The following is a 21,968-nucleotide window of genomic DNA, read 5'->3' on the forward strand; positions in this document are numbered from 1 at the left end:
GAAACAATCCAGGCAATTAAAAATCAGTCATCTTTTCTCATTATATCGACTGGATAGCTACACATCCTGTTAAATGAATCGTTCCATTTTCGAGTAAATAAAACACTCACCTGAAAAATCTCAAAGCCATAAATATCCAACACTCCAGTGTTCAGCTCCTGATGATCCTTAACCATGGCTTTATTGATTGACTAAAGAAAAATAGGAACCCATTCAGTGCTTATTTATTCTCTAACATCTGTTTTTACGAGGGATGTAGGTGTATATGGATTGTACCTCCACCAGGTAGTCAAAAACACGAGAGTGCAGGGCTTTGGAGAGAGCGTCACGTGTGAAACACGCCTGTTCCACATTCAGAGTTACGTCTATAGACTCGGACTTGCCACCCCACTTGCCGTCCATCTTACGGCTGGTGAGTTTTTCTTTAAGCCGATGCTGATCGATGCCCAACAGGAAGGCAGGAAATGCCAGAACTATGAGAAGGAGAGAGAACGGTTTGGTAGAGTCAGAATGATAATTGCACACAATGGTATACACAAGTGTTCCTAAATACGTAATATACAGTAGCTGTTCAAATGTTTGGGGTCAGTGAGATTATTTTTTTGGAATGTTTTTGAATGTTCTTATGAAATATTATTACAATTTATAAAAACTGAATTGTGAGCAGTCATTACTCCAGTCTTCAGTGTCACATGATCCTAATAATATCATGTCATAATAATATCATATAATATCATCTAATATACTGATTTGGTTCTCGAGAAACATTTCTTATTATTAGCAGTGTTGAAAACTACTTGAAACTGTGCTATATTTTTTCAGAATTTTTTGATGCAATTATGAAACACAAAATCTAAAAACAGTATATTATATAATATAACATCATAAAATAAAATATAATATTTTAGATTATAATATAACTATAAAACTTTTCTTTTTCAATACATCTGACTCATGTGTGTTTTTTTTGCTGTAGTCACAACATTCCTCTGAGGAGAGGCACGGGTGAGACACGAGTCACTGACAGCCATTTCAGATGAACACCGCCTCATCACTGACTCATCTCCTTAAAAAGGAAACTGCCCTCATTCAGTCCTGATAGTGATGCACTCCATCATATCGCTTAAGTAAGGCTCATTATTCAGTTGTTCGGGTGTGGTAGAATGCCTATAGATGTTATCTGTAGAATTTATTTCCCAGGACGCATGAGCTCTTGCACACGGTTTGGTCATAAGCAGGCAGCTGAGCATTTGTGCCACGTGTGGTTTTTACATTGGCAAGCCAACACTAAGTGTGTGAAAGCCACTGGCGGCAGACAGGAAGAGGGCTATGCAATAAAATAATCTACAGCACATAGTTCAAACGAGGACACCAAAATGAGGAACTATGCAAAACTCAGTCTATGTACATACACTCGTCATTTTCTACAGCAGCATAATTCCCTGCTTCCCTGAAGCCCACGTTCCCAAGGTGAAGAATTCCTGCCACAATCTGCAGAACCAGGCTGCGGTCCATCCCTGAGATACCAATCACCTCCATGGCATGCTGGGGTCAGACAGAGAGAGGAGATGCAAATATGGAAAATACTTGGCATATATGAACAAGCAAATTTTTCACAGCTACATAAGACTACCAGGACAACAGAGTGTGACTCAAATACCAAGCTGCCTAAAACATACTTACCAAGGTTTCCTGGAAGTCGTGTTTGTCATTAATATCGTCAACCTTGTAGGAACCTGACTGGTTGAGGTAAGAGTAGTAATCCAGTTTGGTGATACCCAGACTACTTCTCTGCTCTCCACTGGCTCCCTCAATTAGCTGTGAAAAGATGTAATATTTTCTTCAAGTTTTGTGTCCCAAGGGTAGATTTTTACTAAAACCAATAAATGTTTTAAAAATTTTGGTCACACTTTAGTTTGGGGACCAATTCTGACAATCAACTATTAACTATTTACTCAATAAACTCCTAATTTACTGCTTATTAATATTTAGTAAGGTAGTCGTTCAGTTGTGATCATGTTATCGTTATTATGCATAATTTCCAATCAAGTTTCAATTCATATACACTACCATTCAAAAGTTTGGTGTCAGAAATGTTTTACTTTTTGAAAGAATGCAAGGATGCATTATTCAGAAAGAATCCATAAAAAACTAAAGTTTTACATCTCAAATAAATGCTTTTCTTTTCAACTTTCTATTTATCAAAGAATCCAGTTTTTTTTATTATGGTTTCCACAAAGATATTAAACAGCACAATCATTTTCAACATTGATAAATCCTACTTAAAAAATCAAGCCTTGTTGACCAAGAGACATTTCAAACACATTAAAAGAAATCTTACCAACCGTTAACGTCTGAACAGTAGTCTGAAAATATTACTTAATGGTGTGTATTTCTATTTAGGATACATGAAATGCTAGCTCTGAAATAAACACTGGCCAGTAGAAAGAGTCCAAAAACATTCAAATTTTTTTCAAATGTCATTTCCACCACCGTCATTTTCACTACAAAACACCATTAAACAATACAAAATATAAGACATGAAGGAAATGACACAGTGGTGGGATTTATGACTTTCTGGAAAAAAGTTTGAACTCTCCTGGACAATGTTAGCAGACAAATGAAACAAACTAGTGTGAGTGTGAAAAGTGTTTTAGGAGTGTTTATTTTCTAAAAGCCCGCAAGGCCAAAAGGGTCCACATTTGAAGAAACAATAAAAATAAAAAAAAGTTTCCATAGGAAAACTCTCCCTCTTCCAAAAAACCCAAGTGGTAAACTCAGAACAACGTGACCTGCTTTTCAGAGCCAAATGGCTCCATCTCCCCTTTCCCTGAATTTTACTGTGGTTATTCATTCAATTTTTCCTCATAACGTGGTGTGTTTATGCTACTGACGGTCACAGTGACATCTTCTGAGAGAAAAAGCCCACCACGTGTCCTCATTCTCACCTGGTAGAAGATGTGGAAGCTCCTCTCTCCAGGATTCCGCATCACCACACGTGATTTTTCCAAAAGGAAGTTGGAGATTTTCCCACCATCTGGCTCACCACCGGAACTGAACTGAATCTCAACGTATTTCCCCTGTCAGGGAAGATGAATGTTAAAAAGGCACAGACGTAATGTACTGCAGGTGCTTTAATAATAGGTGCTTTGACACACACAAACACCCTTCACTATCATTTATGTGTCTCTCTCTGATCGTTAATGTGTGCTGCAGCTGTCCAGACTTAAATCTGTAAGGATATTACCAGCCCCTGTAGGACCCCTGAATTCATCTAGATGCTTTTTCATTCACAAAACTCTCCTATCCACTACACAATCCATTTGTACCACTGCTAATCCATTCTTTTTACAACAAAACTACACCAGTCCCAAGAGAACAAAAACAAGACTGACATGTCTGGGCATAATGAAGCAGAACTGCAAATAAATGTGGCATTCAACATATTTTGTAATGACCGCTTTGGCCTGTAAGTATTTTTAAGCACAGTACTTGCAATGTTAAGGTCAAAGCCTTATGATAACATCATATTTATCAAATGTTCTTATTGCAGTGGCAAAACATTGTTCTTTCTTTCTTTTTGTATTTCAACTGGATGATCGCCCTTTTTTGTTGGTTCTAGTGCAATTGTGTTCCTCTCAAATTTATCCTGAGGAAAAGATGCAGCCCAACACAAAATATATGCTATCTGTTTTCTTCGATAAAATAAATCTATGGGAGAATGATCAGAGCTTACAAATCGACTGGAGTTGTTGTTCCTCACTGTCTTAGCATTCCCGAAGGCCTCCAAAAGGGGGTTGGACTGTAGAATGATGTCTTTGACATGCTGTGTGGATATAAACAGGAAAAAGAGAGCTTGAGAGTAATGTTGACGTTTTGGAGGATTGTAAGGACAGAACTTGTGCTGATCTGGAACTGTTGAAATGAAATCAGTAGGTAATATCCATCTTATAGGGTGAATACAGGTCAAATTGGTCATCTTAATGTCAAAAAGTGGCCTAAATGACCTGAATTCACCCCATACATACATATCAACCTCAGTATGCGTGCACATTCCACACAGAATTTGCACAGCGTCGTCTACTTTGAGCAGCTGAGAGACAGACACACAGATGCAGAAGTTCTGGGATATCCAATATCATCACTGTTTATGACAATTCACGTCTGGAGAATAAACTCCCATCTTTAAAGTCCTTATCAAACATAAAAAAATGTCAAAATTGCATAAAGATATTTTTAAGAAATTTGAAATGAAAATTGACTGAAAAGTGCTGATGTAACCAAATTAGAGCTGAGGGCTTGTTTGCATTTGCAACACCAGGAAAAGCACACATGGATAATTTGCATATGGACAGAGCAAGGGTACCAACTACTGTGTGGACCACACAAGTCAAAAATAGATATACAGAGAGATGAAAAGAAAATGAAACAAAGGAGATGTACCATACAGCAGTGACGGTCATATGATCACGAGGCAATGTGACATTCGAGAGAGCAGACAAAGCATACATAGACAAAGCAGAGCAGGCCACGAAGTGAGAGTTATACAACAATATGCTACTTTGTTCAAGATGCCATCAAACATACTCATCAAAACACAAGTAACGTCCTGTTCACTATCAAATCAATGGATTTAATCATAGAATCATTTCAACATGGATATTCTTTGTTCCATTTAAGTACAGTCGGACTCAAATCCACACTGAAAATATGTGATTAAAAATGTAATTTTATTTAGCGCATGAATTCTATGCAATTAATTACAAACAAAATAAGGCTTTAAAACATTTATAAAATTAAGTAATTAGCCATACATTTTGGATCAAGTTTAGATATTTTACCTGGAAGATTAGACAAAGGTACTCATAAAGAGTTCATGCATCTCGAGTGATACTGTCATTACAGCAAAAGGAGGAAAAACCAAATGAATTTCTCAAATTCATGTTAATTTTCACTCAAAATGTTATGCAAAATACATACAAGCATAACAGACTTTAGACTCTATTTTATATACACAGTAACAAATGGTTAATTTAATCAGATTAATACACACAACAAGAGTCCTCTGACTCTGAGCTCACCGAGAGGGGACACAGGACAGATCAGAAGGGGATTGTGGGGGACAGATGGCTGCTGGTGGGGTTTAGGGGATGAGAGAAAGATCATAATAGAAGGGGGAAGAGGAATAATGTCAGAGGACTCAAACTTCAACATGGATCAGGATTCTGCTTAATACTAACTGTCAGATACAATGTTATCTGGAAGAGGAAGCCACTGTATGTTGTTTTTGCATTTAATTGCACCTAGCTAATCCTGATAGTCTCTCTGCATGTACAACAGTTTTCACATTTGTTTATTCCATGTGACCCACCTGAACTCTGGGACCTCCACCTGAAACTTTGGAGATGTAGCTCATGATGTACTTTGCCGCTACTGTCTTCCCTGCTCCGCTCTCACCGCTGAGAAGAACATAAAAAAAGATGACAATGATAAGCTCATTCCTGTACAAATAAATCAATTAATGAACAGCTATTTTAAATGGTACAAATGTGACTGTTGTTACTGGATATTTGAAGAAATATATGTCTTACAAGCATAATACAGTGTGAAGCTATTATGCATGTTAGGCTTCTAGATTTAGTGGTGACAGCAATGATTATTACAAAATAATACCAACAGCATTTAATATTTTACTAAACAAAGTTTTTATGATTATAAAATCCAGACTGTAATTTTCCCACCTACAGCAGTTTAAAAACAAGAACAGGAGGGTGTTAACAAGTAAACCAGCCCCCTGTGTGCCCCACAGCACAATACTAAAATCTGCTCAGCCAGCTTTTAAGAGGGTCAGAGAGGGTTTAGTAGATTCTTATCCTCAATTAATACAGATCAAGTACAATGGTGTTGGCGAGAGGGGAACATTTTTAAGTAAATATGTTTCCATAGTACTCCAAAGTGAGCTATAATCTGTAATGTGTTGATTGGTAATGGGATGCTTATTTACATATGTGAAGGGCCTGTGTTTGGATCAGATTGCACACAGAACAAAAGGGTTGTTTATGTTGACAGTAAGGCAAGGCAAGGCTGTCTGAACAGTGAATGTTTATGCTCATCAAGGCTGCATTTAATCAAGAATACAGTAAATACAGCAATACAGTGAATTTCTGATTATCAAATTTGAAAAAAGCTGTGCTGCTTAATATTTTTGTGGAAACCGTAATTTAGGATTACTTGGTGAGCAGAAAGTTCAAAAGAACAGCATTTCTTTGAAAATAGAAATCTTTTGTAAGATTATAAATGTTTAATTTTCAGTTCTGATCAATTTAATGCATGCTTGATGAATAAAATAATTAACTTTTGAATGGCAGTGTACAGTATATGTACACAAATACATCCAGCCAACGACAGGAAAATTTGCTAAATGCTTATACTCATATTAAACCAGATGAAAATCTCATTTATTAATCCTGTGTAGTTCCATTTCTTTTCCCTCAGTTGCTTTACCCTCTACTTGCATCCTTCCGCCTGCCCTTTGCCTTTGGCAGGGCCACATGCATTGAGATGTATGTGGTTTGGCGGATGATGACAGAAGACGCTGGTTTATTTTTCTGTATTTCTTCTATTACCTATGTCAGGATTGCGATTTTGAGAAGGCACAGCTGTGGCTCATTAAAGGAAGCTTGGGTAAGCGGGAAGAAGTCCATTACATCACACAGTAGCAGTACTACACACCTTTAATTTCACTCCATCCTATCATGAGAGACTCGCCATGCATGAGAAAAACCTCTCATGCTGGCTCCAAGAGTTCTCACAAGAGCTTCAGTCTGCCATGTGGTTCTCATTCCTTTGTCTTGCGAGTTTATAGGCTCTCCACCTTAAAGGAAATGTCCCTGCTCATCTACAGGCGATGAAAGCTCTGGGAACACACTCTTATTGTACACTCACGCCACTTAGATTAATTGTCCAAGGCTATTTTTAAACAAGTCTTCGGGGGATTTGTAATTTGTATGCTGTAATGCTCATTTTTATCTTCCTGTGCATGTTTGCTGACCAAAAATGGGCACAAAAGAAAAGAAAGTGAGATGCATCAGTCATTCCGTCTCATTCAGTAAATGACGAGTCATGAGACTCATTATTCAGCAGCAGAAACATCAGCTCAGCAAATACAGCACTGGGTCACACTGGTGGGAGTGAATGCTTTTGTATATCATACTGTACAGACCACAAGGGCTGCCATACTAATAAGTTGACAAATTGTTACCAATCACAGTGGAATGATCCGATAATTTTGTCCTTTAAAAAATGCAAAGTCTAATTCATCCAGTAAATGACTTCCTCTGTTGGGGAAGAGAGACTAGAGTCACATCCTCCTTTTGAAATATTGAAAAATTTGAAATAATGTGCAAATGAATAAAAAAAGTCAAATAAACAAACATACTTATACTTTAGACAACTTCTTGATTCTATAATCCTATTACAGTATTTTTCACAAATAATGCAGTGTCTCTCTACTAATAGTGAAGCTGTGGGTTTTAGTTACTAATAAATATATGCTAGAACTTTTCAGTTTTGAAGCTGTTATTTAGAAATCCCAGAACAGTCTTGCCAATAAATTTCCACGTTACTGAATCATATTATTTCGAATACAGCTAGGGTAATAGAGAAAGTATTATAATGTTTGCTTTTCCATTACTAATAATATAAAAGCAATCATTATACTACTTTTTTGTATACCTTTTAATTCCTTAGTTTAACAGTTCTATCTGATTATTAGACATACTTTTATCCGTATTAGACAGATCTGTTAAATGGCGACAGCAAACAATGAAGAAACACTCAATTGAACTCATAATGTCTCATGTGGCTCTCCAATCAAGAAAATTGTTTCTTGACTCATTGGTTCATGTTTTGATTAAGACGAGTCAGACTTCAGCTCTCTGATTGCCGTTTTCATCAGGAAGAACCCCGCAATATTACACCAATCGCAAATGACTATTCAGTGGAGTTTCCTCCCATTTACAGTAGCAGATGGTCCCTTTAAGGGCCTTACAAGAGCATTTCCTGTGCTCAAGCAGGAAGCACTGGTTACAAAAGTGCTTGTGCTTTGTGTCTCGTATATCCTGGAGAAAAAATATACAAAATAAAGACCAAAGGATATAAAATTACTTTGTCTATTGTTATTTCAACAAAAGAGAGAAAAGTTATGCTCATAGATTATTAGTGAAATGCACATTCAAAGGGCACCACTGAAGTTCTCAGGCTTGTTGAATCTGTTCTATTCAACCGTATTTTAACCGTACACTCTCATTCGTATAACCAAAACAGTAATGACGACCTATTCACTCTGACAGCCCATTGACTCTTCCATTGCAATGTCTGCATTGGTGTCATACCATACCTAAATGTATGTCACCCCATTCCCACAACAGACTGGAGAAAACGCTTAAATGTCTGCATATGTACAATTTAACATGTTAAAACAAATAATTATATAAAAGCATAACACATTCAAAAATTGACATAAATTGACTGATTTCCAAAAAGCAGGATGATACGCAACCAATGATGTACATATACCAGAGTTGAAATATAATTAATAGAATTAAAAAGGGAAAAAAGGCTAGATAAACACAAATAAAAAAGAAATAAAACAACCAATGCACTGACTTTTAAAGCCACTTTTACTTTTATTTACTCATCTGCCACAGCAGAATAATGTAATTTATTTGAAACTACCTTCATCTGAGGGTTCTTCTCAATTTCATTAATTAATCAGGACGATATGTAAAAATTTCAGTTAAAAATGAAATTGAGAATCCTAAAAAACAGCTAGACCATTTATGATAATTACGTATGAAGATTCTTGTGACTAAAAGTTCTCTCACCTGATAATGACACACTGGTTCTCACGATCAATCATCATGTTCCTGTACATGTTATCGGCTAGAGCGTAGATATGAGGAGGGTTCTCATACTGAGCCTGAGAAAGAGGGAGAAATGGAGAAAAGCAGTTTCATTTCATAATTTACATTACAGTTCATGTTTAGTATGGCATAGGCTCACCTTTATAAATAAGCTAGTGTGTAGCATATAAGTTAAAACACATTAAAACGTCTTATTGACAGAAGCTAGAAGCTTGATGAGGAGCCTAGATCTCTGGCCAAGCGTGGTTAAGAACATTGACCTGTACATGCTGTTCTGTGGCAGTATAGCCAGGTGGCTTTAATGGGTAAAGCAGGTCTGCGCAGCTATTTTTCTAAGAATTCTAAGACTAAGAATGCAGCTGTTAAAAGCATTCGGACCACGCCTACACACTTTTAAAAGCTCCTTTTATTAAAATCATTACTAGAGCAATTACTGTTTACAGAAACCTCTAGGTATCGATCTACATAAAGAACTTTATGAGGACAGTTTCGATTCAGATCACTGAGTTTAGAAAAATGAGCCTAATTAGTGTGTGAAGTGAATCAAAGTTATATAACATTCAGTGAAAACTATATCTATGGAACTAAATGTGAACAGTGTTGTTCATAAAACCATGAAAAAATACTTACTGAGCCTTGGTACATCTCTATCTCTCTCTCCCCAAAGTAAGGCATTTGTTTGAAAGGGTTTACTGAGATGAGTACAGGACCGATGTATGTCTGCAGATGAAGGTCAAGGCTCAAAAGGTGGCAAGTAAAGTAAAGTTCACCCCAAAATCCAAATTCTGTAACTGTTTACTCTCCCTCATGTCACTCTTAACTTGTATGATCAGAATGGTCTTTCACAAGAAGTGGTATTTTGATTAGTCAATGGGGTCCAAAATTGTTTGTATGGACAAAACAGTTAAAAAAGTTCATCAAAAGATCTTCTTTTGTATTCTTTCCGTCATACAATTTTGGAGTGACATGAGCGTGACTTTACAGAATGTTAATTTGCAGGTGAACTGTCCCTTTAACTATTTCTTTAAAAAATGTGTCTTTCTCTGAGAATCTATTAGATTGAAAACTCTCTTTCCGAAAACTATTAGAGGTTTAGCATTCACAAAAGAGGAAAACCTCATGGACCATTTTACTCATTGTGGTTGTTAATACTCAGAGGACATTCATAAAACTGGCTGATGAAAAATGGCCCGAGTGTAAATAATGGACTGATGACATCAGTAAAGATTTTGGTTATTGGGTCAGAGTCTTATTAAGATGCTGTTGCTCTTCTCTGAATGCAGTGAGAAGGCAACAGCCGGCAGTGAGTGAGTGCAGCTATTTGGACGCCTGGACGTAAGTTGCTCACTGCAAATAAAGGAAGTATTGAGCCTGGCGCGCTATGACCTCAGTTCCATATGCTGCTGACTGGAACACTTTGGTGTTGTTTCTATTTTCTGACCACAATCACAGGACTGATTCAGGACCAAAATGGCCAGAGTCTGCTAAGACTCCATAAACCTAATAAGGGCAGAAAATACAAATACACTGCTAGTGAGGTTTCATCAAGAAATGGTATGTTTTATCAAGAGGCTCATTTTTAGTGCCAGTAATGTGTGACGGATTAGACATGAACCCTGCCAAGTACATTGGGCTCATATTGAAGAGAGGTAAACCAGCATTCTTCTGCCGCCTTCAACAATCTGTTGTTACAAAACTCTCAGAATTGCACATACGGCCTTGATCAAAAATAGTCCCTGCTACACTCTTAAAAATAAAGGTGCTTCAAAAGGTTCTTCAAGCGATGCCATAGAAGAACCATTTTTGGTTCCACAAAGAACCATTCAGTCAAAGGTTCTTTAAAAAACCATCTCTTTCAAACCTTTTTGTAATCTGAAGAACCTTCTTTCGCCACAAAGAGCCTTTTGTCAAACAGAAAGGTTCTTCAGATGTTAAAGGTTCTTTATGGAACCATTTAGACATGATCTATGGCAACATGAAGCACCTTTATTTTTAAGAGTGTACTGTGGGAAAATAGGACAACATGGATTTGGAAGTTGTACCATTGAGTTCAAGAACAACCTTCGTCGTTGTTAAATGGTAGTGTTTAGTGAAACTTTGGTCAAATTAAACCCAATCAAGATCTAATCTATACTCAAATGGATAGAGTCCAAGAACAGTTTTCTAGTGAGCCAAAGGAAAACATCCATCTGCAAAAATTCAGATAGAAGACATCTGTATTTAGGGTCAGTTTTATATCAGATTGAGATATTACCAACTTAGTAAGACTAAGGATTTCTGATTTATTTACAGCTGGACAAGGATACAAAAATAAAGTCATCCATGTATCTCTTCTTGAGGTTTTCCACAATGGCGTCCTCATTGATCTTGGAGAGCAACACCATATCATCCACACCACTCTGCTTGACATTGTGGCTTTGCCAGTGGTACCGGTAGTGTCCCCGGCTCCCCTGTGAAAGCAAACACAAACAAGAAACGCTCGTTAGACTGTATACACACCCATACACTGTATACACACTGCTAACTGGCAGAAACTGTATTAGCATATCCAAAGAGAGTACTAGAGAGACTCTAGAACTAGATTTCTCTTTGAAGACTGCATTATTAATTTTAATGCTGAAATACTTTCACTCAAATTCAACATACAGAGACAACTGTAAGTAAGCCATTAATAGGCTGACTTCCTCAAAGAGTGTAAACATTGCAGCACTGTTGACCTTTCGAAACTTTGCTCTGTTTGTATGAGCAGCTTTTTTCTCAATGAATGGTATTAGTTTTGGGTGGAAGTGAACCACAGTATACAAGTGGTAGCAAGCCACATGGTACCCAAGCAACAGCAATTACAGTCACTAAAATTCTTCAAAAAAGCATGATGATTACCCTGCTATTACCCTGCTGGAAAAAAAAATCACTTAAACCAGCCTAAGCTTGTTTGTTAGTCTTAGCTGGTTTAAGATTGTCTTCCAGCCTGGCCAAACTGGGGTTTAGCTGGACAGCCACTTAAAATTTGCTTATAAACCCTCTAAAACCAGCCAACAGACCACGCTGATCAGACTGAGAGACCAGCTAAGCAGCATTGTTAATGTTAAATGAAATAAAGCTAAAATAAAATATTAGATGAAAAAACTCTAATTAGAAATGAAGTACTTCATCTTCTAATAAATTAAAAGATTAAGTACAATAAAAAACTACAACTACAACTGAAATAAAAATTAATTAAAGATATATAGTATTAAAACTAATAAAAAATTATAAAAGAAAATAAAAATTTTAGGGACTATGTCTCTAGGCTGGCCTGGGAACGCCTCGGTATCCCCCGGAAGAGCTGGAGGAAGTGTCTAGGGAGAAGGAAGTCTGGGCGTCTCTGCTTAGACTGCTGCCCCTGCGACCCGGCCCAGGATAAGCAGAAGAAGATGGATGGATGGAATAAAAATTTTATTAAAACTTACATTACTAAAATTTAAATTAAAATGAAAACTGAAGAAAAAAAGTTCAAAATTTTAATAAATATCACAGTAGTATGTAAACAATACTAAAATAACTCTGCAACTAAGACCAGTAAACCAGCTTAGGCTATCTTAAATGGTTATTTATCATCAGGGTATGAATGAATTTCTCCTTTGATATTGTGATACTTAATATATTGCACTATTAGCCATATTTAAATTATTGTGAAAGCCCTGTTGGGCCAAACTATCTGTTTGGTTGTACAGTGGCAGATGGGGGTTAGGAAGTCAATGAGAAACCTGTTCAGAAACAATATTTTACAATTGCTTTTAATGCTAAAAGGGACAGACATTCTCATTCAGTCATGAACGCTGATAAACACAGTACATTGCTGACAACAGTTAATGTGAGCAAACAGTCCAGTCAGCAAAATGACCACGTCCAATTCACCGCCTGCGGCACATTTAACACAGCTCGTTCTTTTTCACCGCAGCAGATGTTGATTTTGTTTTTCTAAACCGATGAAAAGTGCATGGTCAGGAGTCTCCCTAAAACTCCCTGAGCACTTCAAACACTTCTTTTGATCTTCGCCTGATGTTCTCACCATTCCTCCTCTTCTCCCTTGTCCCCTTCTTTTACCTCTCTTCCCATTGTGCTTCCACTCTGGTAATGTTTTTGCACAGGTGTGCCTCCGGAGAGCTTGGGTCATTCATCATGGGATGTAAGTCAATGGCTTCTGGCTACCGTTCTGAGGTCACAATGGCCCGTGAGGAACCAGACCTTTACTCAAAATGATACAAAGCCTCGAGTGCATTTGACAGGACATCAAAAGAGAAGGATACAAAGAGTGTGACTCAAGAAAAGAGGGCGGATATAAAAAGAGAGTCAGACAGACACAGACAGTGAGTGTACCGCTTGGAGAGCACATGATCCAAACGCACTGCTGTTTTAAACATTTTCCTCTGTAATGTTCAATCATTAGTGCATTAGTCTGATTCGAAGGCCACATTTGTCTATTCTTTTCTTACAGCAATTTTCCCAAGCTAAGGAATGCCATGACAATGATGTGAGGTAAACTGGAAAGACATTTAACAATTCTCAAAATTGTACATTCCACAGTCTGAAAAATCAAGCAGCGCAGAAAAGCAGAAGCACACCAAGTATGGAAGATTTTTTTCCCTCCCTTGAAGGACTAATTAACTTGCCATCGTAAACAAGCACAGTACAAGTTTGAGGTAAATTACAGGAAAATAAAGAAACCCTATAAATGCTCGACACCTTGACAACAATAAGCAAGCTTACCTGAACATTATTAGTAGTGGAGCTGGCTCAAAAACAATTAAGGAGGAAAGCAGCGTATTAAACACTCCTTTCAGACTTTTACAGACTGTTTTGTTTAGTTTATTCTTGCATATATTACAGAGAGAGCGTTCATTGTCCTGCACCTGTTTTTCTAATTCTACTGAACCCTTCACAATGTTTGAATTCACACCACTGTCACACCACGGGACACATAAACACCTGAAAACATGATGAACGTCTTCATTCCCAGCACATGTTCCTCAAAAAACTAAGAGCCAAAGCAGAGCTTCATAAAGAGCTGCGAAAACAGGATGTGAACACACAATTACTTAAATGAGACTTAAATAATAAAAATTAGAAGACAAATACAAAGACAAAGAAGAAGAATGACATTTAACAGTTTAAAGTGCTCACTTGTATCGTTTATTTTGATAACTACATTCCTACATCTGTTGTTGCTCCCTTATGTGTTCAACTTTTCTAATTAGAAAACAATTCATTATATCGTAAAAAGAAATGCTTTTTTAATGGAGTACGTTTTTTCAAGAAAGTACTATTTCAGTCTCTTATTTCAAAATGTCATGATTAATTCAATGTGTTACTTGCTGCTTATTTGTGAAGCAATTTCTAAATGAAAATTCACAGAAAGTTCATCAAAAACACAATCGCAAAGGACTAGAGCACAACACTGTAATTTTACACTTTTCTTTCTGGAGAAGTCTTTACAAAAAGCACAAGAACCACACCTACTGTCCAGGACTCAAAGTTATAGACCACACAAAGTCAAGCAAGGAAGAAAACAGCATCTTTGCTTTTAAAGAGCTATAGTTGGTCGGTCCCACTAGGCTTATTTAGGGATGAAAGTGTTCTGTTTTGTAAAGGAACACCGGAAACCAGGGAGACTTAAGTTCACTACACTTGTGCCGTGGTTCACCCAGGAACAGCAGGCATTATTTACACCATGACAAAAATGATACCCATCTGCACCATGCAAGGTCAAAATCCCAAACTCCCTGGGAAGACATCAGTCAGGATTTAAAATAAAATGGCAATAAAATATCTACCCCAACAACTTTACATTAATGCTTACTATTAGAAACAGCGGGAATATATGACAGCCTTGTAAAGGTATCCATGTTAAGGGGTTTATTTTGCAATAACCACCTGACTGATTGATTTTACAGCTTAGTATGCAACTACTGACCAAAAATATTAGAAGAACACTACAACAACAAGTTTTCTGATTTCTACGATGCAAGATGGCACCCATTGGGTTTGTATGAAAGCGTGAGCATGCGGTAAACGTGGGGCATGACAGTGTCTCACAAGTCCTCCTGGGAAGTTTGTATTTACCAGTTTGTACAATTATGATGTCAGGTCCATTCAAATAATTTTGTTTGTAGCAAGTTGGCAATGTCCCTTTACTACAAAAATACAACTTCTACACAAAGGTGACTAAAAAAATCTGCATCTGGTGCGTTTCTGTTTCATGTATTTATTCAATTTATGAGGGTGCTGCAAAAAATAAATCATTATATATTGTATCAGAATATAATATATGCTATATTATTTAATATGTAATAATATCATGTTTTGTACATGCAAGTTAGCAAGTTTTTTTTTTTTAAAAGTCACACATTTCAACAACTCAGGAATACGATCTTACTGTCATAAGAATGCACCATGACATACTGCTTTGTCTATTTTTTTTAAGCCTTTGAAATACAAAATACACAAAAGTAGGGATGCACCGATACTGCGCTCCTGTAGCTACTCGTACTCATAAAATTGCCCTGATACTAAAAGCCGATACTACACAGGGTGTGAAAAAAGACACACCGACAACAGAACAACACAGAGTAGAATAGCGATATTAGAGATTAAGTATGTCTATGAAGTACATGTAAGTAATTAATATAATGTTAAACATACAATATTCACGCCTGCATAGCAGATGTGTGCGAGCTGATAATCGGAGTGCGCGGCGGCACAGATGCGCAAGCTTGCCAAGTGAATATCTCACAGAAGTTTGTAGTTCGGTCAGATATTTCAAAAGCAAGTAAGTAAAATGCACAATTTACTAAAGTTATTTGACGGTAAGGAGAGTCCGAGAGCACGCACTTCTGTTGCATGATCTTGATTGCTGTTCACTCCATTAGCGCATGCATTTGGATTAAAATTAAATCGTAAATATAAAACATACAAAAATTATAAGGGCATTCACTATAAACAACATTTATTTTAAACGTCAAGCATTCACAAGTTCATTTAAAGCGAAAGTCAAACTAGCAGACTGTGTGAAAATGTGCTAGCTAGGCTAGAAGTGTGTCTCTCATTCTGCACCAATACAAACATGCTCACCGCGCACAGGTTTAAGCTTTAAAGCCAAAGTATATTGCATTTTTTACTGTCCACGTACAGTGCGCATGATGCAAATTACATCACCAAAATAGTATGCACATACTCGTATAATGTATAACGAATGGTTCCCTGCATAGTTTTAGGAAAACGTTTTCTGATTACAGTATTGAGCTGCTGCAATGGAGCAGCTCCGATGCACCATTAAAATGAACAGTGATAGTAACAAAAGCTTATACAATACATTTTAACAGGTATAATTAAGTGTGGAAATAACTGAAGGAAATATCTGTTTGCTAAATGAAGCCAACTAACATGATTCATATTATTATTATTATTATATTGTTTCTGTACCCAATATTTGAAAAAAAAATTCAAATGCTGTGAAAATACAGGTATAATCTGTATCGGTATCTGCAAGTACCAAAAATGAAAGTATCGGTATGGGACGGTAAAAAGTGGTATCGGTGCATCCCTACATAAAAGAAATTTGTAATTCAAATACGTATTTTAAATACATGTATCTGAAATACTGCCCAGCCCTGGCTACAATAACCCCATTCATCCTACTGGGTCTGGCTGGCAACACATATGAACACAAATTAAATGCTGCCCTTTATTTTACCCACTTATTACATGTGTGGCACTTCACAAAAAAACATCACGGAAAGAAGAAATGCTTCATTCATAAAAAGGAGGGGGAAAAAATCCATTGTTCTCTTTACTAAATCCTCACCAGAAAATAGTGTAACAGATCATTTCCCCACTGTAATCCAACAAGCAGTTGAAAAATGTCAGCAGCACCAGTCTTAGATCCATACTTACATGGCAGGCCGTTCCTTCATGCAAATACCATTGCCTTATATGGAGAGTGTGGAGCGAGCGCAGACTCAGGCACAGGAAATGGCTGGGTTTGATTCAATAAGGCGGCAATTTTTTTTACCTCCTCAAACTATCCTTTCTTTACAACCATCTGGATTTCACACAGAGGACCTGCATTCATACATGGCAGAGCTGAAGTGGGATCATGTTAACCTTAGTCTTTTATTTTGAAGTGACAAAGCATGCCAAAATTACCCCAAATTATTTGGGATGCATCTCCACTGAAAATATAACCAATTAATGAATACAATCACTAGGCAGTTGGTTCTCAGTTTAATGCACATTCTTTTAGAATTTTTTTTTTTTTTTAATTAATGGAGCCCAATCTGTATTTGCCCTTATGACTATGTACTATATGGTTTTTTTTATTATGGTTTTATGGTAAGCATATAAGAGATGCTTGCAGTATATCCTTTCTGACCTCTGGGTCATTTAGTCCTTTAGTCCTTTAGTCCTTTCCAATCAGTTCTTCAGAACATAAACCTTGGCACTCTGGTGCATTGTAATTGAATGTTGGCATGATAATAATAATAAAATAATAATAATAAATAAAAATAAAAAATCAGTAATGTCAGAAGGGCATCAATACTGATGAGAATTCCAAGGCAAAATGTAAAGGTGTATAATGGTATTTTCACAGCAGGCAGTTGTAAAGCCCTGACAGTCTTAAGTGTTCCTGGAAAATGTCTGACTAAAATAAATAATCCCATCCTGGACTACTATGTAACACGGTGGTAGTCCTTCATTCTGATTGGTAGTAAACCCTGGGCACAGACACAACAAGCTAGTAAATTCACCAGTGTAAACTGGGAAGTCGTGGCCTAATGGTTAGAGAGTCGGACTCCCAATCGAAGGGTTGTGAGTTCGAGTCTCGGGCCGGCAGGAATTGTGGGTGGGGGGAGTGCATGTACAGTTTCTCTCTCCACCTTCAATACCATGACTTAGGTGCCCTTGAGCAAGGCATCGAACCCCCAACTGCTCCCCGGGCGCCGCAGCATAAAATGGCTGCCCACTGCTCCGGGTGTGTGTTCACTGCTCTGTGTGTGTGCACTTCGGATGGGTTAAATGCAGAGCACGAATTCTGAGTATGGGTCACCATACTTGGCTGAATGTCACGTCACTTTCACTGTCACTTTCACTTTCACTTTCACTTTCAGTGTAATGTGCTGAAGAAAAACAGGCTCATCCATAACCAGACTGAAAACACTAACACTAAGTCACAACTGCTGAAAAAGCTCAATGCTGTAACACTACAGTGAGGTTTTCAAACTAAGTACAAGCCCAGAGATTAGACTAATCATAGGTGTGCAATAAATTTAAACACATTACAAATTCAAAATAAATAATTCATCATACCCTCATCATAAACATAAGTCTTGTTTGTTGATTTGGGAAAACCCAGAAGAGCAGAGAGGGGTTTCTGGGTAAGAAATGGCAATGGAGGCAGTGCTGACTATAACGTCCCTCCAGAGACAGCAAACACAGAGGGTTTGTGTAAACTGAGATAGGAGTGGCTCTGAAACCTCTGGCTACTGCAGAGAAACTCTGTTCCAAAGTTTCCCAGTTCAGCCCAGTCATATTATTTCTACTCGCTTTTGAAGGCAGTGGAAAAGAATGTAGCACGTTCTGTCAGATGGGGAAGTCTGGAACGCCATCATTTTCCCTGAAGTACACATAGAGATGGATTATGTTTAGACAAGGATTCCAAAAATGGGTCTGAAATACATATAGTGCAGCTGATGAGACAGTGACAGTGCATCATCATATAGGCTAGATGGCTGTTATTAAACTCAGGATCAACAGAGTCATCTCATCTCCTGACAGTTCGATATATACAGATAATTTCATCCATATAGTAACACTATCTTGTCGTAGGTTTGTTGGTCATAGTCACATATTAGCCAGGAGATGCATAAAAACAGGTGGACAATAATTAATCCCTATAAAATAAATATTTGTTAACAGACTTTTAGTGTATTTTACTTCTAAATACTTGTATCTTTAATCTAAATACTTATAGAGTATTTTTCTATTTATTTTTAATTTTCATAATTTTCTCTATGAGTGTGAGAGTAAATCTGGGTGGTCTTGGATTGTAAACTGTAGCTAGACAAAATACATATGCTTCTTTAATAAGGTTTGTTTTTCCAGGATAAATTATACATATCCAGTTTTCAATGCTGGCAAAAAAAATTATTTCTCAAAGTAAACATGATTATACATCATCTAATCCTGTTTGCTTTGAGCAAACTCAAGCCATCATTTACAAACCGGCCACAACCCACTACACAACAACATCACCTCAGAGAAACTCATATGTACTTTTGCATTTCTCAACATTTCTTGCTGCGAGACAAGCAACTAGCTGATTAGTTAACTACAAAAACAAATGAATAAATAAGAATAAAACAAATTAAAATTCACATATTTCAATTGACTATCAAAACTGGTCATATATGTCCATGCAACCTTTATATTCTGCTTAGAAGCAGTCATAGATTATGGCTCAACTAACTGTCTGCTTTTAAAAGATACATGAAAAAAGGTCTTCCCAGAACTCACAGATACACACCGATGAGTAAATAAATAGCCTGAGACTCATTGGGCAGATTTATGGTTATGTGGTGTACTTTGTACCTTTTACAGAGGTGCAGTTTCTCAAAGTATGAACACACAGACATCAGGCTTTTACAGTGTTTGATATCCCACACAAAAGCAAGCAGATAATGACCATTTCATGAAGCTTCTTGTGTACACAAACAAATGCCACCTCATAATTTGGTTCAAAATAAAGGAGTGTCTCAGAGAAGAGGCTGACTGAAGTAATAATAAAGTAATTCCCATTCCTGTTTTGTCCATCTACAGAGCCCCTTACAAAAAGAATCAATATTTGTTTTAATAGACAAACTCTTAAAGGGACAGATCACCTAAAAATGAAAATCCTCTCCTCACTGATGCACCCTCGTGTTGTTCCAAACATGTCTTTATTCTGTGAAACAGAAGAGGACATTTTGAAAAAGTCTCAAAATCTCTATGGGAGCCAGTGTGGTATGAACCTCACTCACTTCCAAAATATGTTCTTTTATGATCCGCAGCAGAAATAAATGTCATTTGGGACAACATGAAGGTGAGTAACTGAACAATTTTTTGGGGGGATGAACGATCTCTTTGAGAGCTGCATTCATGAAGCCTACTGTACTACAAGTGCTCTGGTACATAAATAACTTCTGCCTCATAAAACTGTCCTGTCTAAACAAATCTTCCACAGATTCAGAGATGCAACACAACATAAGGGGCCACATTACCAGCCCACATGAGAAGCATGTAATGAGGACATTAATCAAAGTCAGGCATGTGTGGGATCTTGATTAAACACTTCAGCGAAGCCCAAGTCCCCTCTAGCTATTTAGTTGCTGTCTATTTTGAGCTGATCTTTAAGGATTGAGATCCATGACTGAACAACACCCTCGAGCACACCTACATAAGAATGTGTTTAAATCCTCTGCCGTATAGACAGGGAATGGAAGGGCCAGTCGGACAGGTCTATGGTGGTGGTATTTGTCGACGTCATCCTTTCAAGCTGATCTGATATCAGTACAGTACTAGCGTCTACTGTAATTGTAGAGACAGGGTGGAGTGAACCGGGAGATAAAGCGGGATGGTTCATTGTGGTCAGGCCTGTGTGTGAGTGAGTTCATTGTGATGGCAGAATCAGGGAAGAGTAAACAGAACCATCACAGGAATGTTTCGGATCAGGGGCTCTTACTCAGAGCCAATGGGAAATGGGAGGTGACAAGTGACAAAAACAAATCCCCCAGTTCCCAACTGAGTAATGGTACTGATCAGAAACAGCAAACTGAGATCTTGCATTAGTGCCGCTTCCAAGCACACAGCTTTATCACTCTGATAGCCAGACAACTTAAAATTACTTAATTACTGAGATTAATGACTATAGTATTCATGATAGTAATTGTCCAATACAGTTTCAGGATGCTGCATAGGTCATGTTATATTATACCATATATATACTGTATGATATATTAAAATGAAGCCTTTAAGTGTATTCAATTGTGAATGTGTTGATTTGTTTTTTGCATAATTCCATAAAACATCAACACCATCCATATTTATTATAATTATTTTAAAAATGCTTTAGGCTGAAGGTGATAATTTACAGCTTTACCCATTATATAATTAAAATGTTAATATTTAGTCCTAATGTAATGATAAAAATCATAATTTACTTTTATATATATTTAGTGTTATTTTCTACTAAATTTGAGCTACTTGAGCTGTGAGTACATGTTATTTTATAAAATAATAATAATAAATAAATAAAATACAATATGTAAAAGTCACCTCTCTTCATAACAATGACATGTTATTTGTTTGTTCTGATCAGGAAAGGCCAATTCACCACCAAAACATTCAAATAAATAATTTTTAAAATGTACAAAGTAGTGTCGCATCATGTGACTCATTGCTCTTATAACCCCAGCTAGACCCTGTTACTTTGCATGAACTAAATTTATTATGTGTATTTGCATATTATAACTAAGTTTTATTTTTTCTTTTATTCAACTTTATTCAACAGTAAAAACATGCCATAGAGGTACCGTATATGAGCATTCAACATTTAGTATACACAAAAATGTACAGTTGGCGCTAGGTTGACTGCTAAAATAAGATTTTTACTACTACATTTATTACTTGTTTTGTCTGTAAAGGATATGTTTCACATAAAAAAAGCCTGCCATATATGCTGACCTACTTAGTGGTAAGATATATTGTAATTCTTGCTTAAAAATGGCCACTGGCCAGTGTTCTGTCATGATGTCCAATAAATTGAGTTAAACATGTTCTCAAGTGAATGATCACCCAAACACATGCCTCTAGCTTTATGTAGCTCTTCCAGGGGTTTATTAAAAGCACAAATATTTACATTCCTCCAAGCATTTGGACCAGCCGCCTCTACATGTTCAATCATCTGATCTCTTTTTGAAAATGACAAAAGTGTTCAAAAGCTCAGCAAGACAAAAAAACTAATATATATAA

At 36.9% G+C, this 21,968-nt stretch overlaps 1 protein-coding gene across 5 annotated transcripts in view; it reads right to left on the reverse strand.

Moving 5' to 3' along the window:
* The window catches only part of LOC109056950 (unconventional myosin-Ie-like), a 43,479-nt gene that overhangs the window by 14,792 nt on the left and 6,719 nt on the right, over nucleotides 1-21,968 (reverse strand). For all 5 annotated transcript variants that reach the window (XM_042760055.1, XM_042760052.1, XM_042760050.1 and 2 more), the window contains exons 2-11: nucleotides 11,231-11,374; nucleotides 9,555-9,644; nucleotides 8,886-8,980; nucleotides 5,372-5,459; nucleotides 3,737-3,826; nucleotides 2,949-3,080; nucleotides 1,684-1,818; nucleotides 1,413-1,545; nucleotides 277-473; nucleotides 111-191 (exon numbers count right to left, since the gene is read on the reverse strand). In XM_042760055.1, coding sequence (XP_042615989.1) covers nucleotides 111-191; nucleotides 277-473; nucleotides 1,413-1,545; nucleotides 1,684-1,818; nucleotides 2,949-3,080; nucleotides 3,737-3,826; nucleotides 5,372-5,459; nucleotides 8,886-8,980; nucleotides 9,555-9,644; nucleotides 11,231-11,374 — 1,185 coding nt within the window. The remainder of the gene's footprint in view (nucleotides 1-110; nucleotides 192-276; nucleotides 474-1,412; nucleotides 1,546-1,683; nucleotides 1,819-2,948; nucleotides 3,081-3,736; nucleotides 3,827-5,371; nucleotides 5,460-8,885; nucleotides 8,981-9,554; nucleotides 9,645-11,230; nucleotides 11,375-21,968) is intronic.

The sequence above is a fragment of the Cyprinus carpio genome, chromosome A7, assembly GCF_018340385.1.
Source record: "Cyprinus carpio isolate SPL01 chromosome A7, ASM1834038v1, whole genome shotgun sequence".
NCBI lineage: Eukaryota > Metazoa > Chordata > Actinopteri > Cypriniformes > Cyprinidae > Cyprinus > Cyprinus carpio.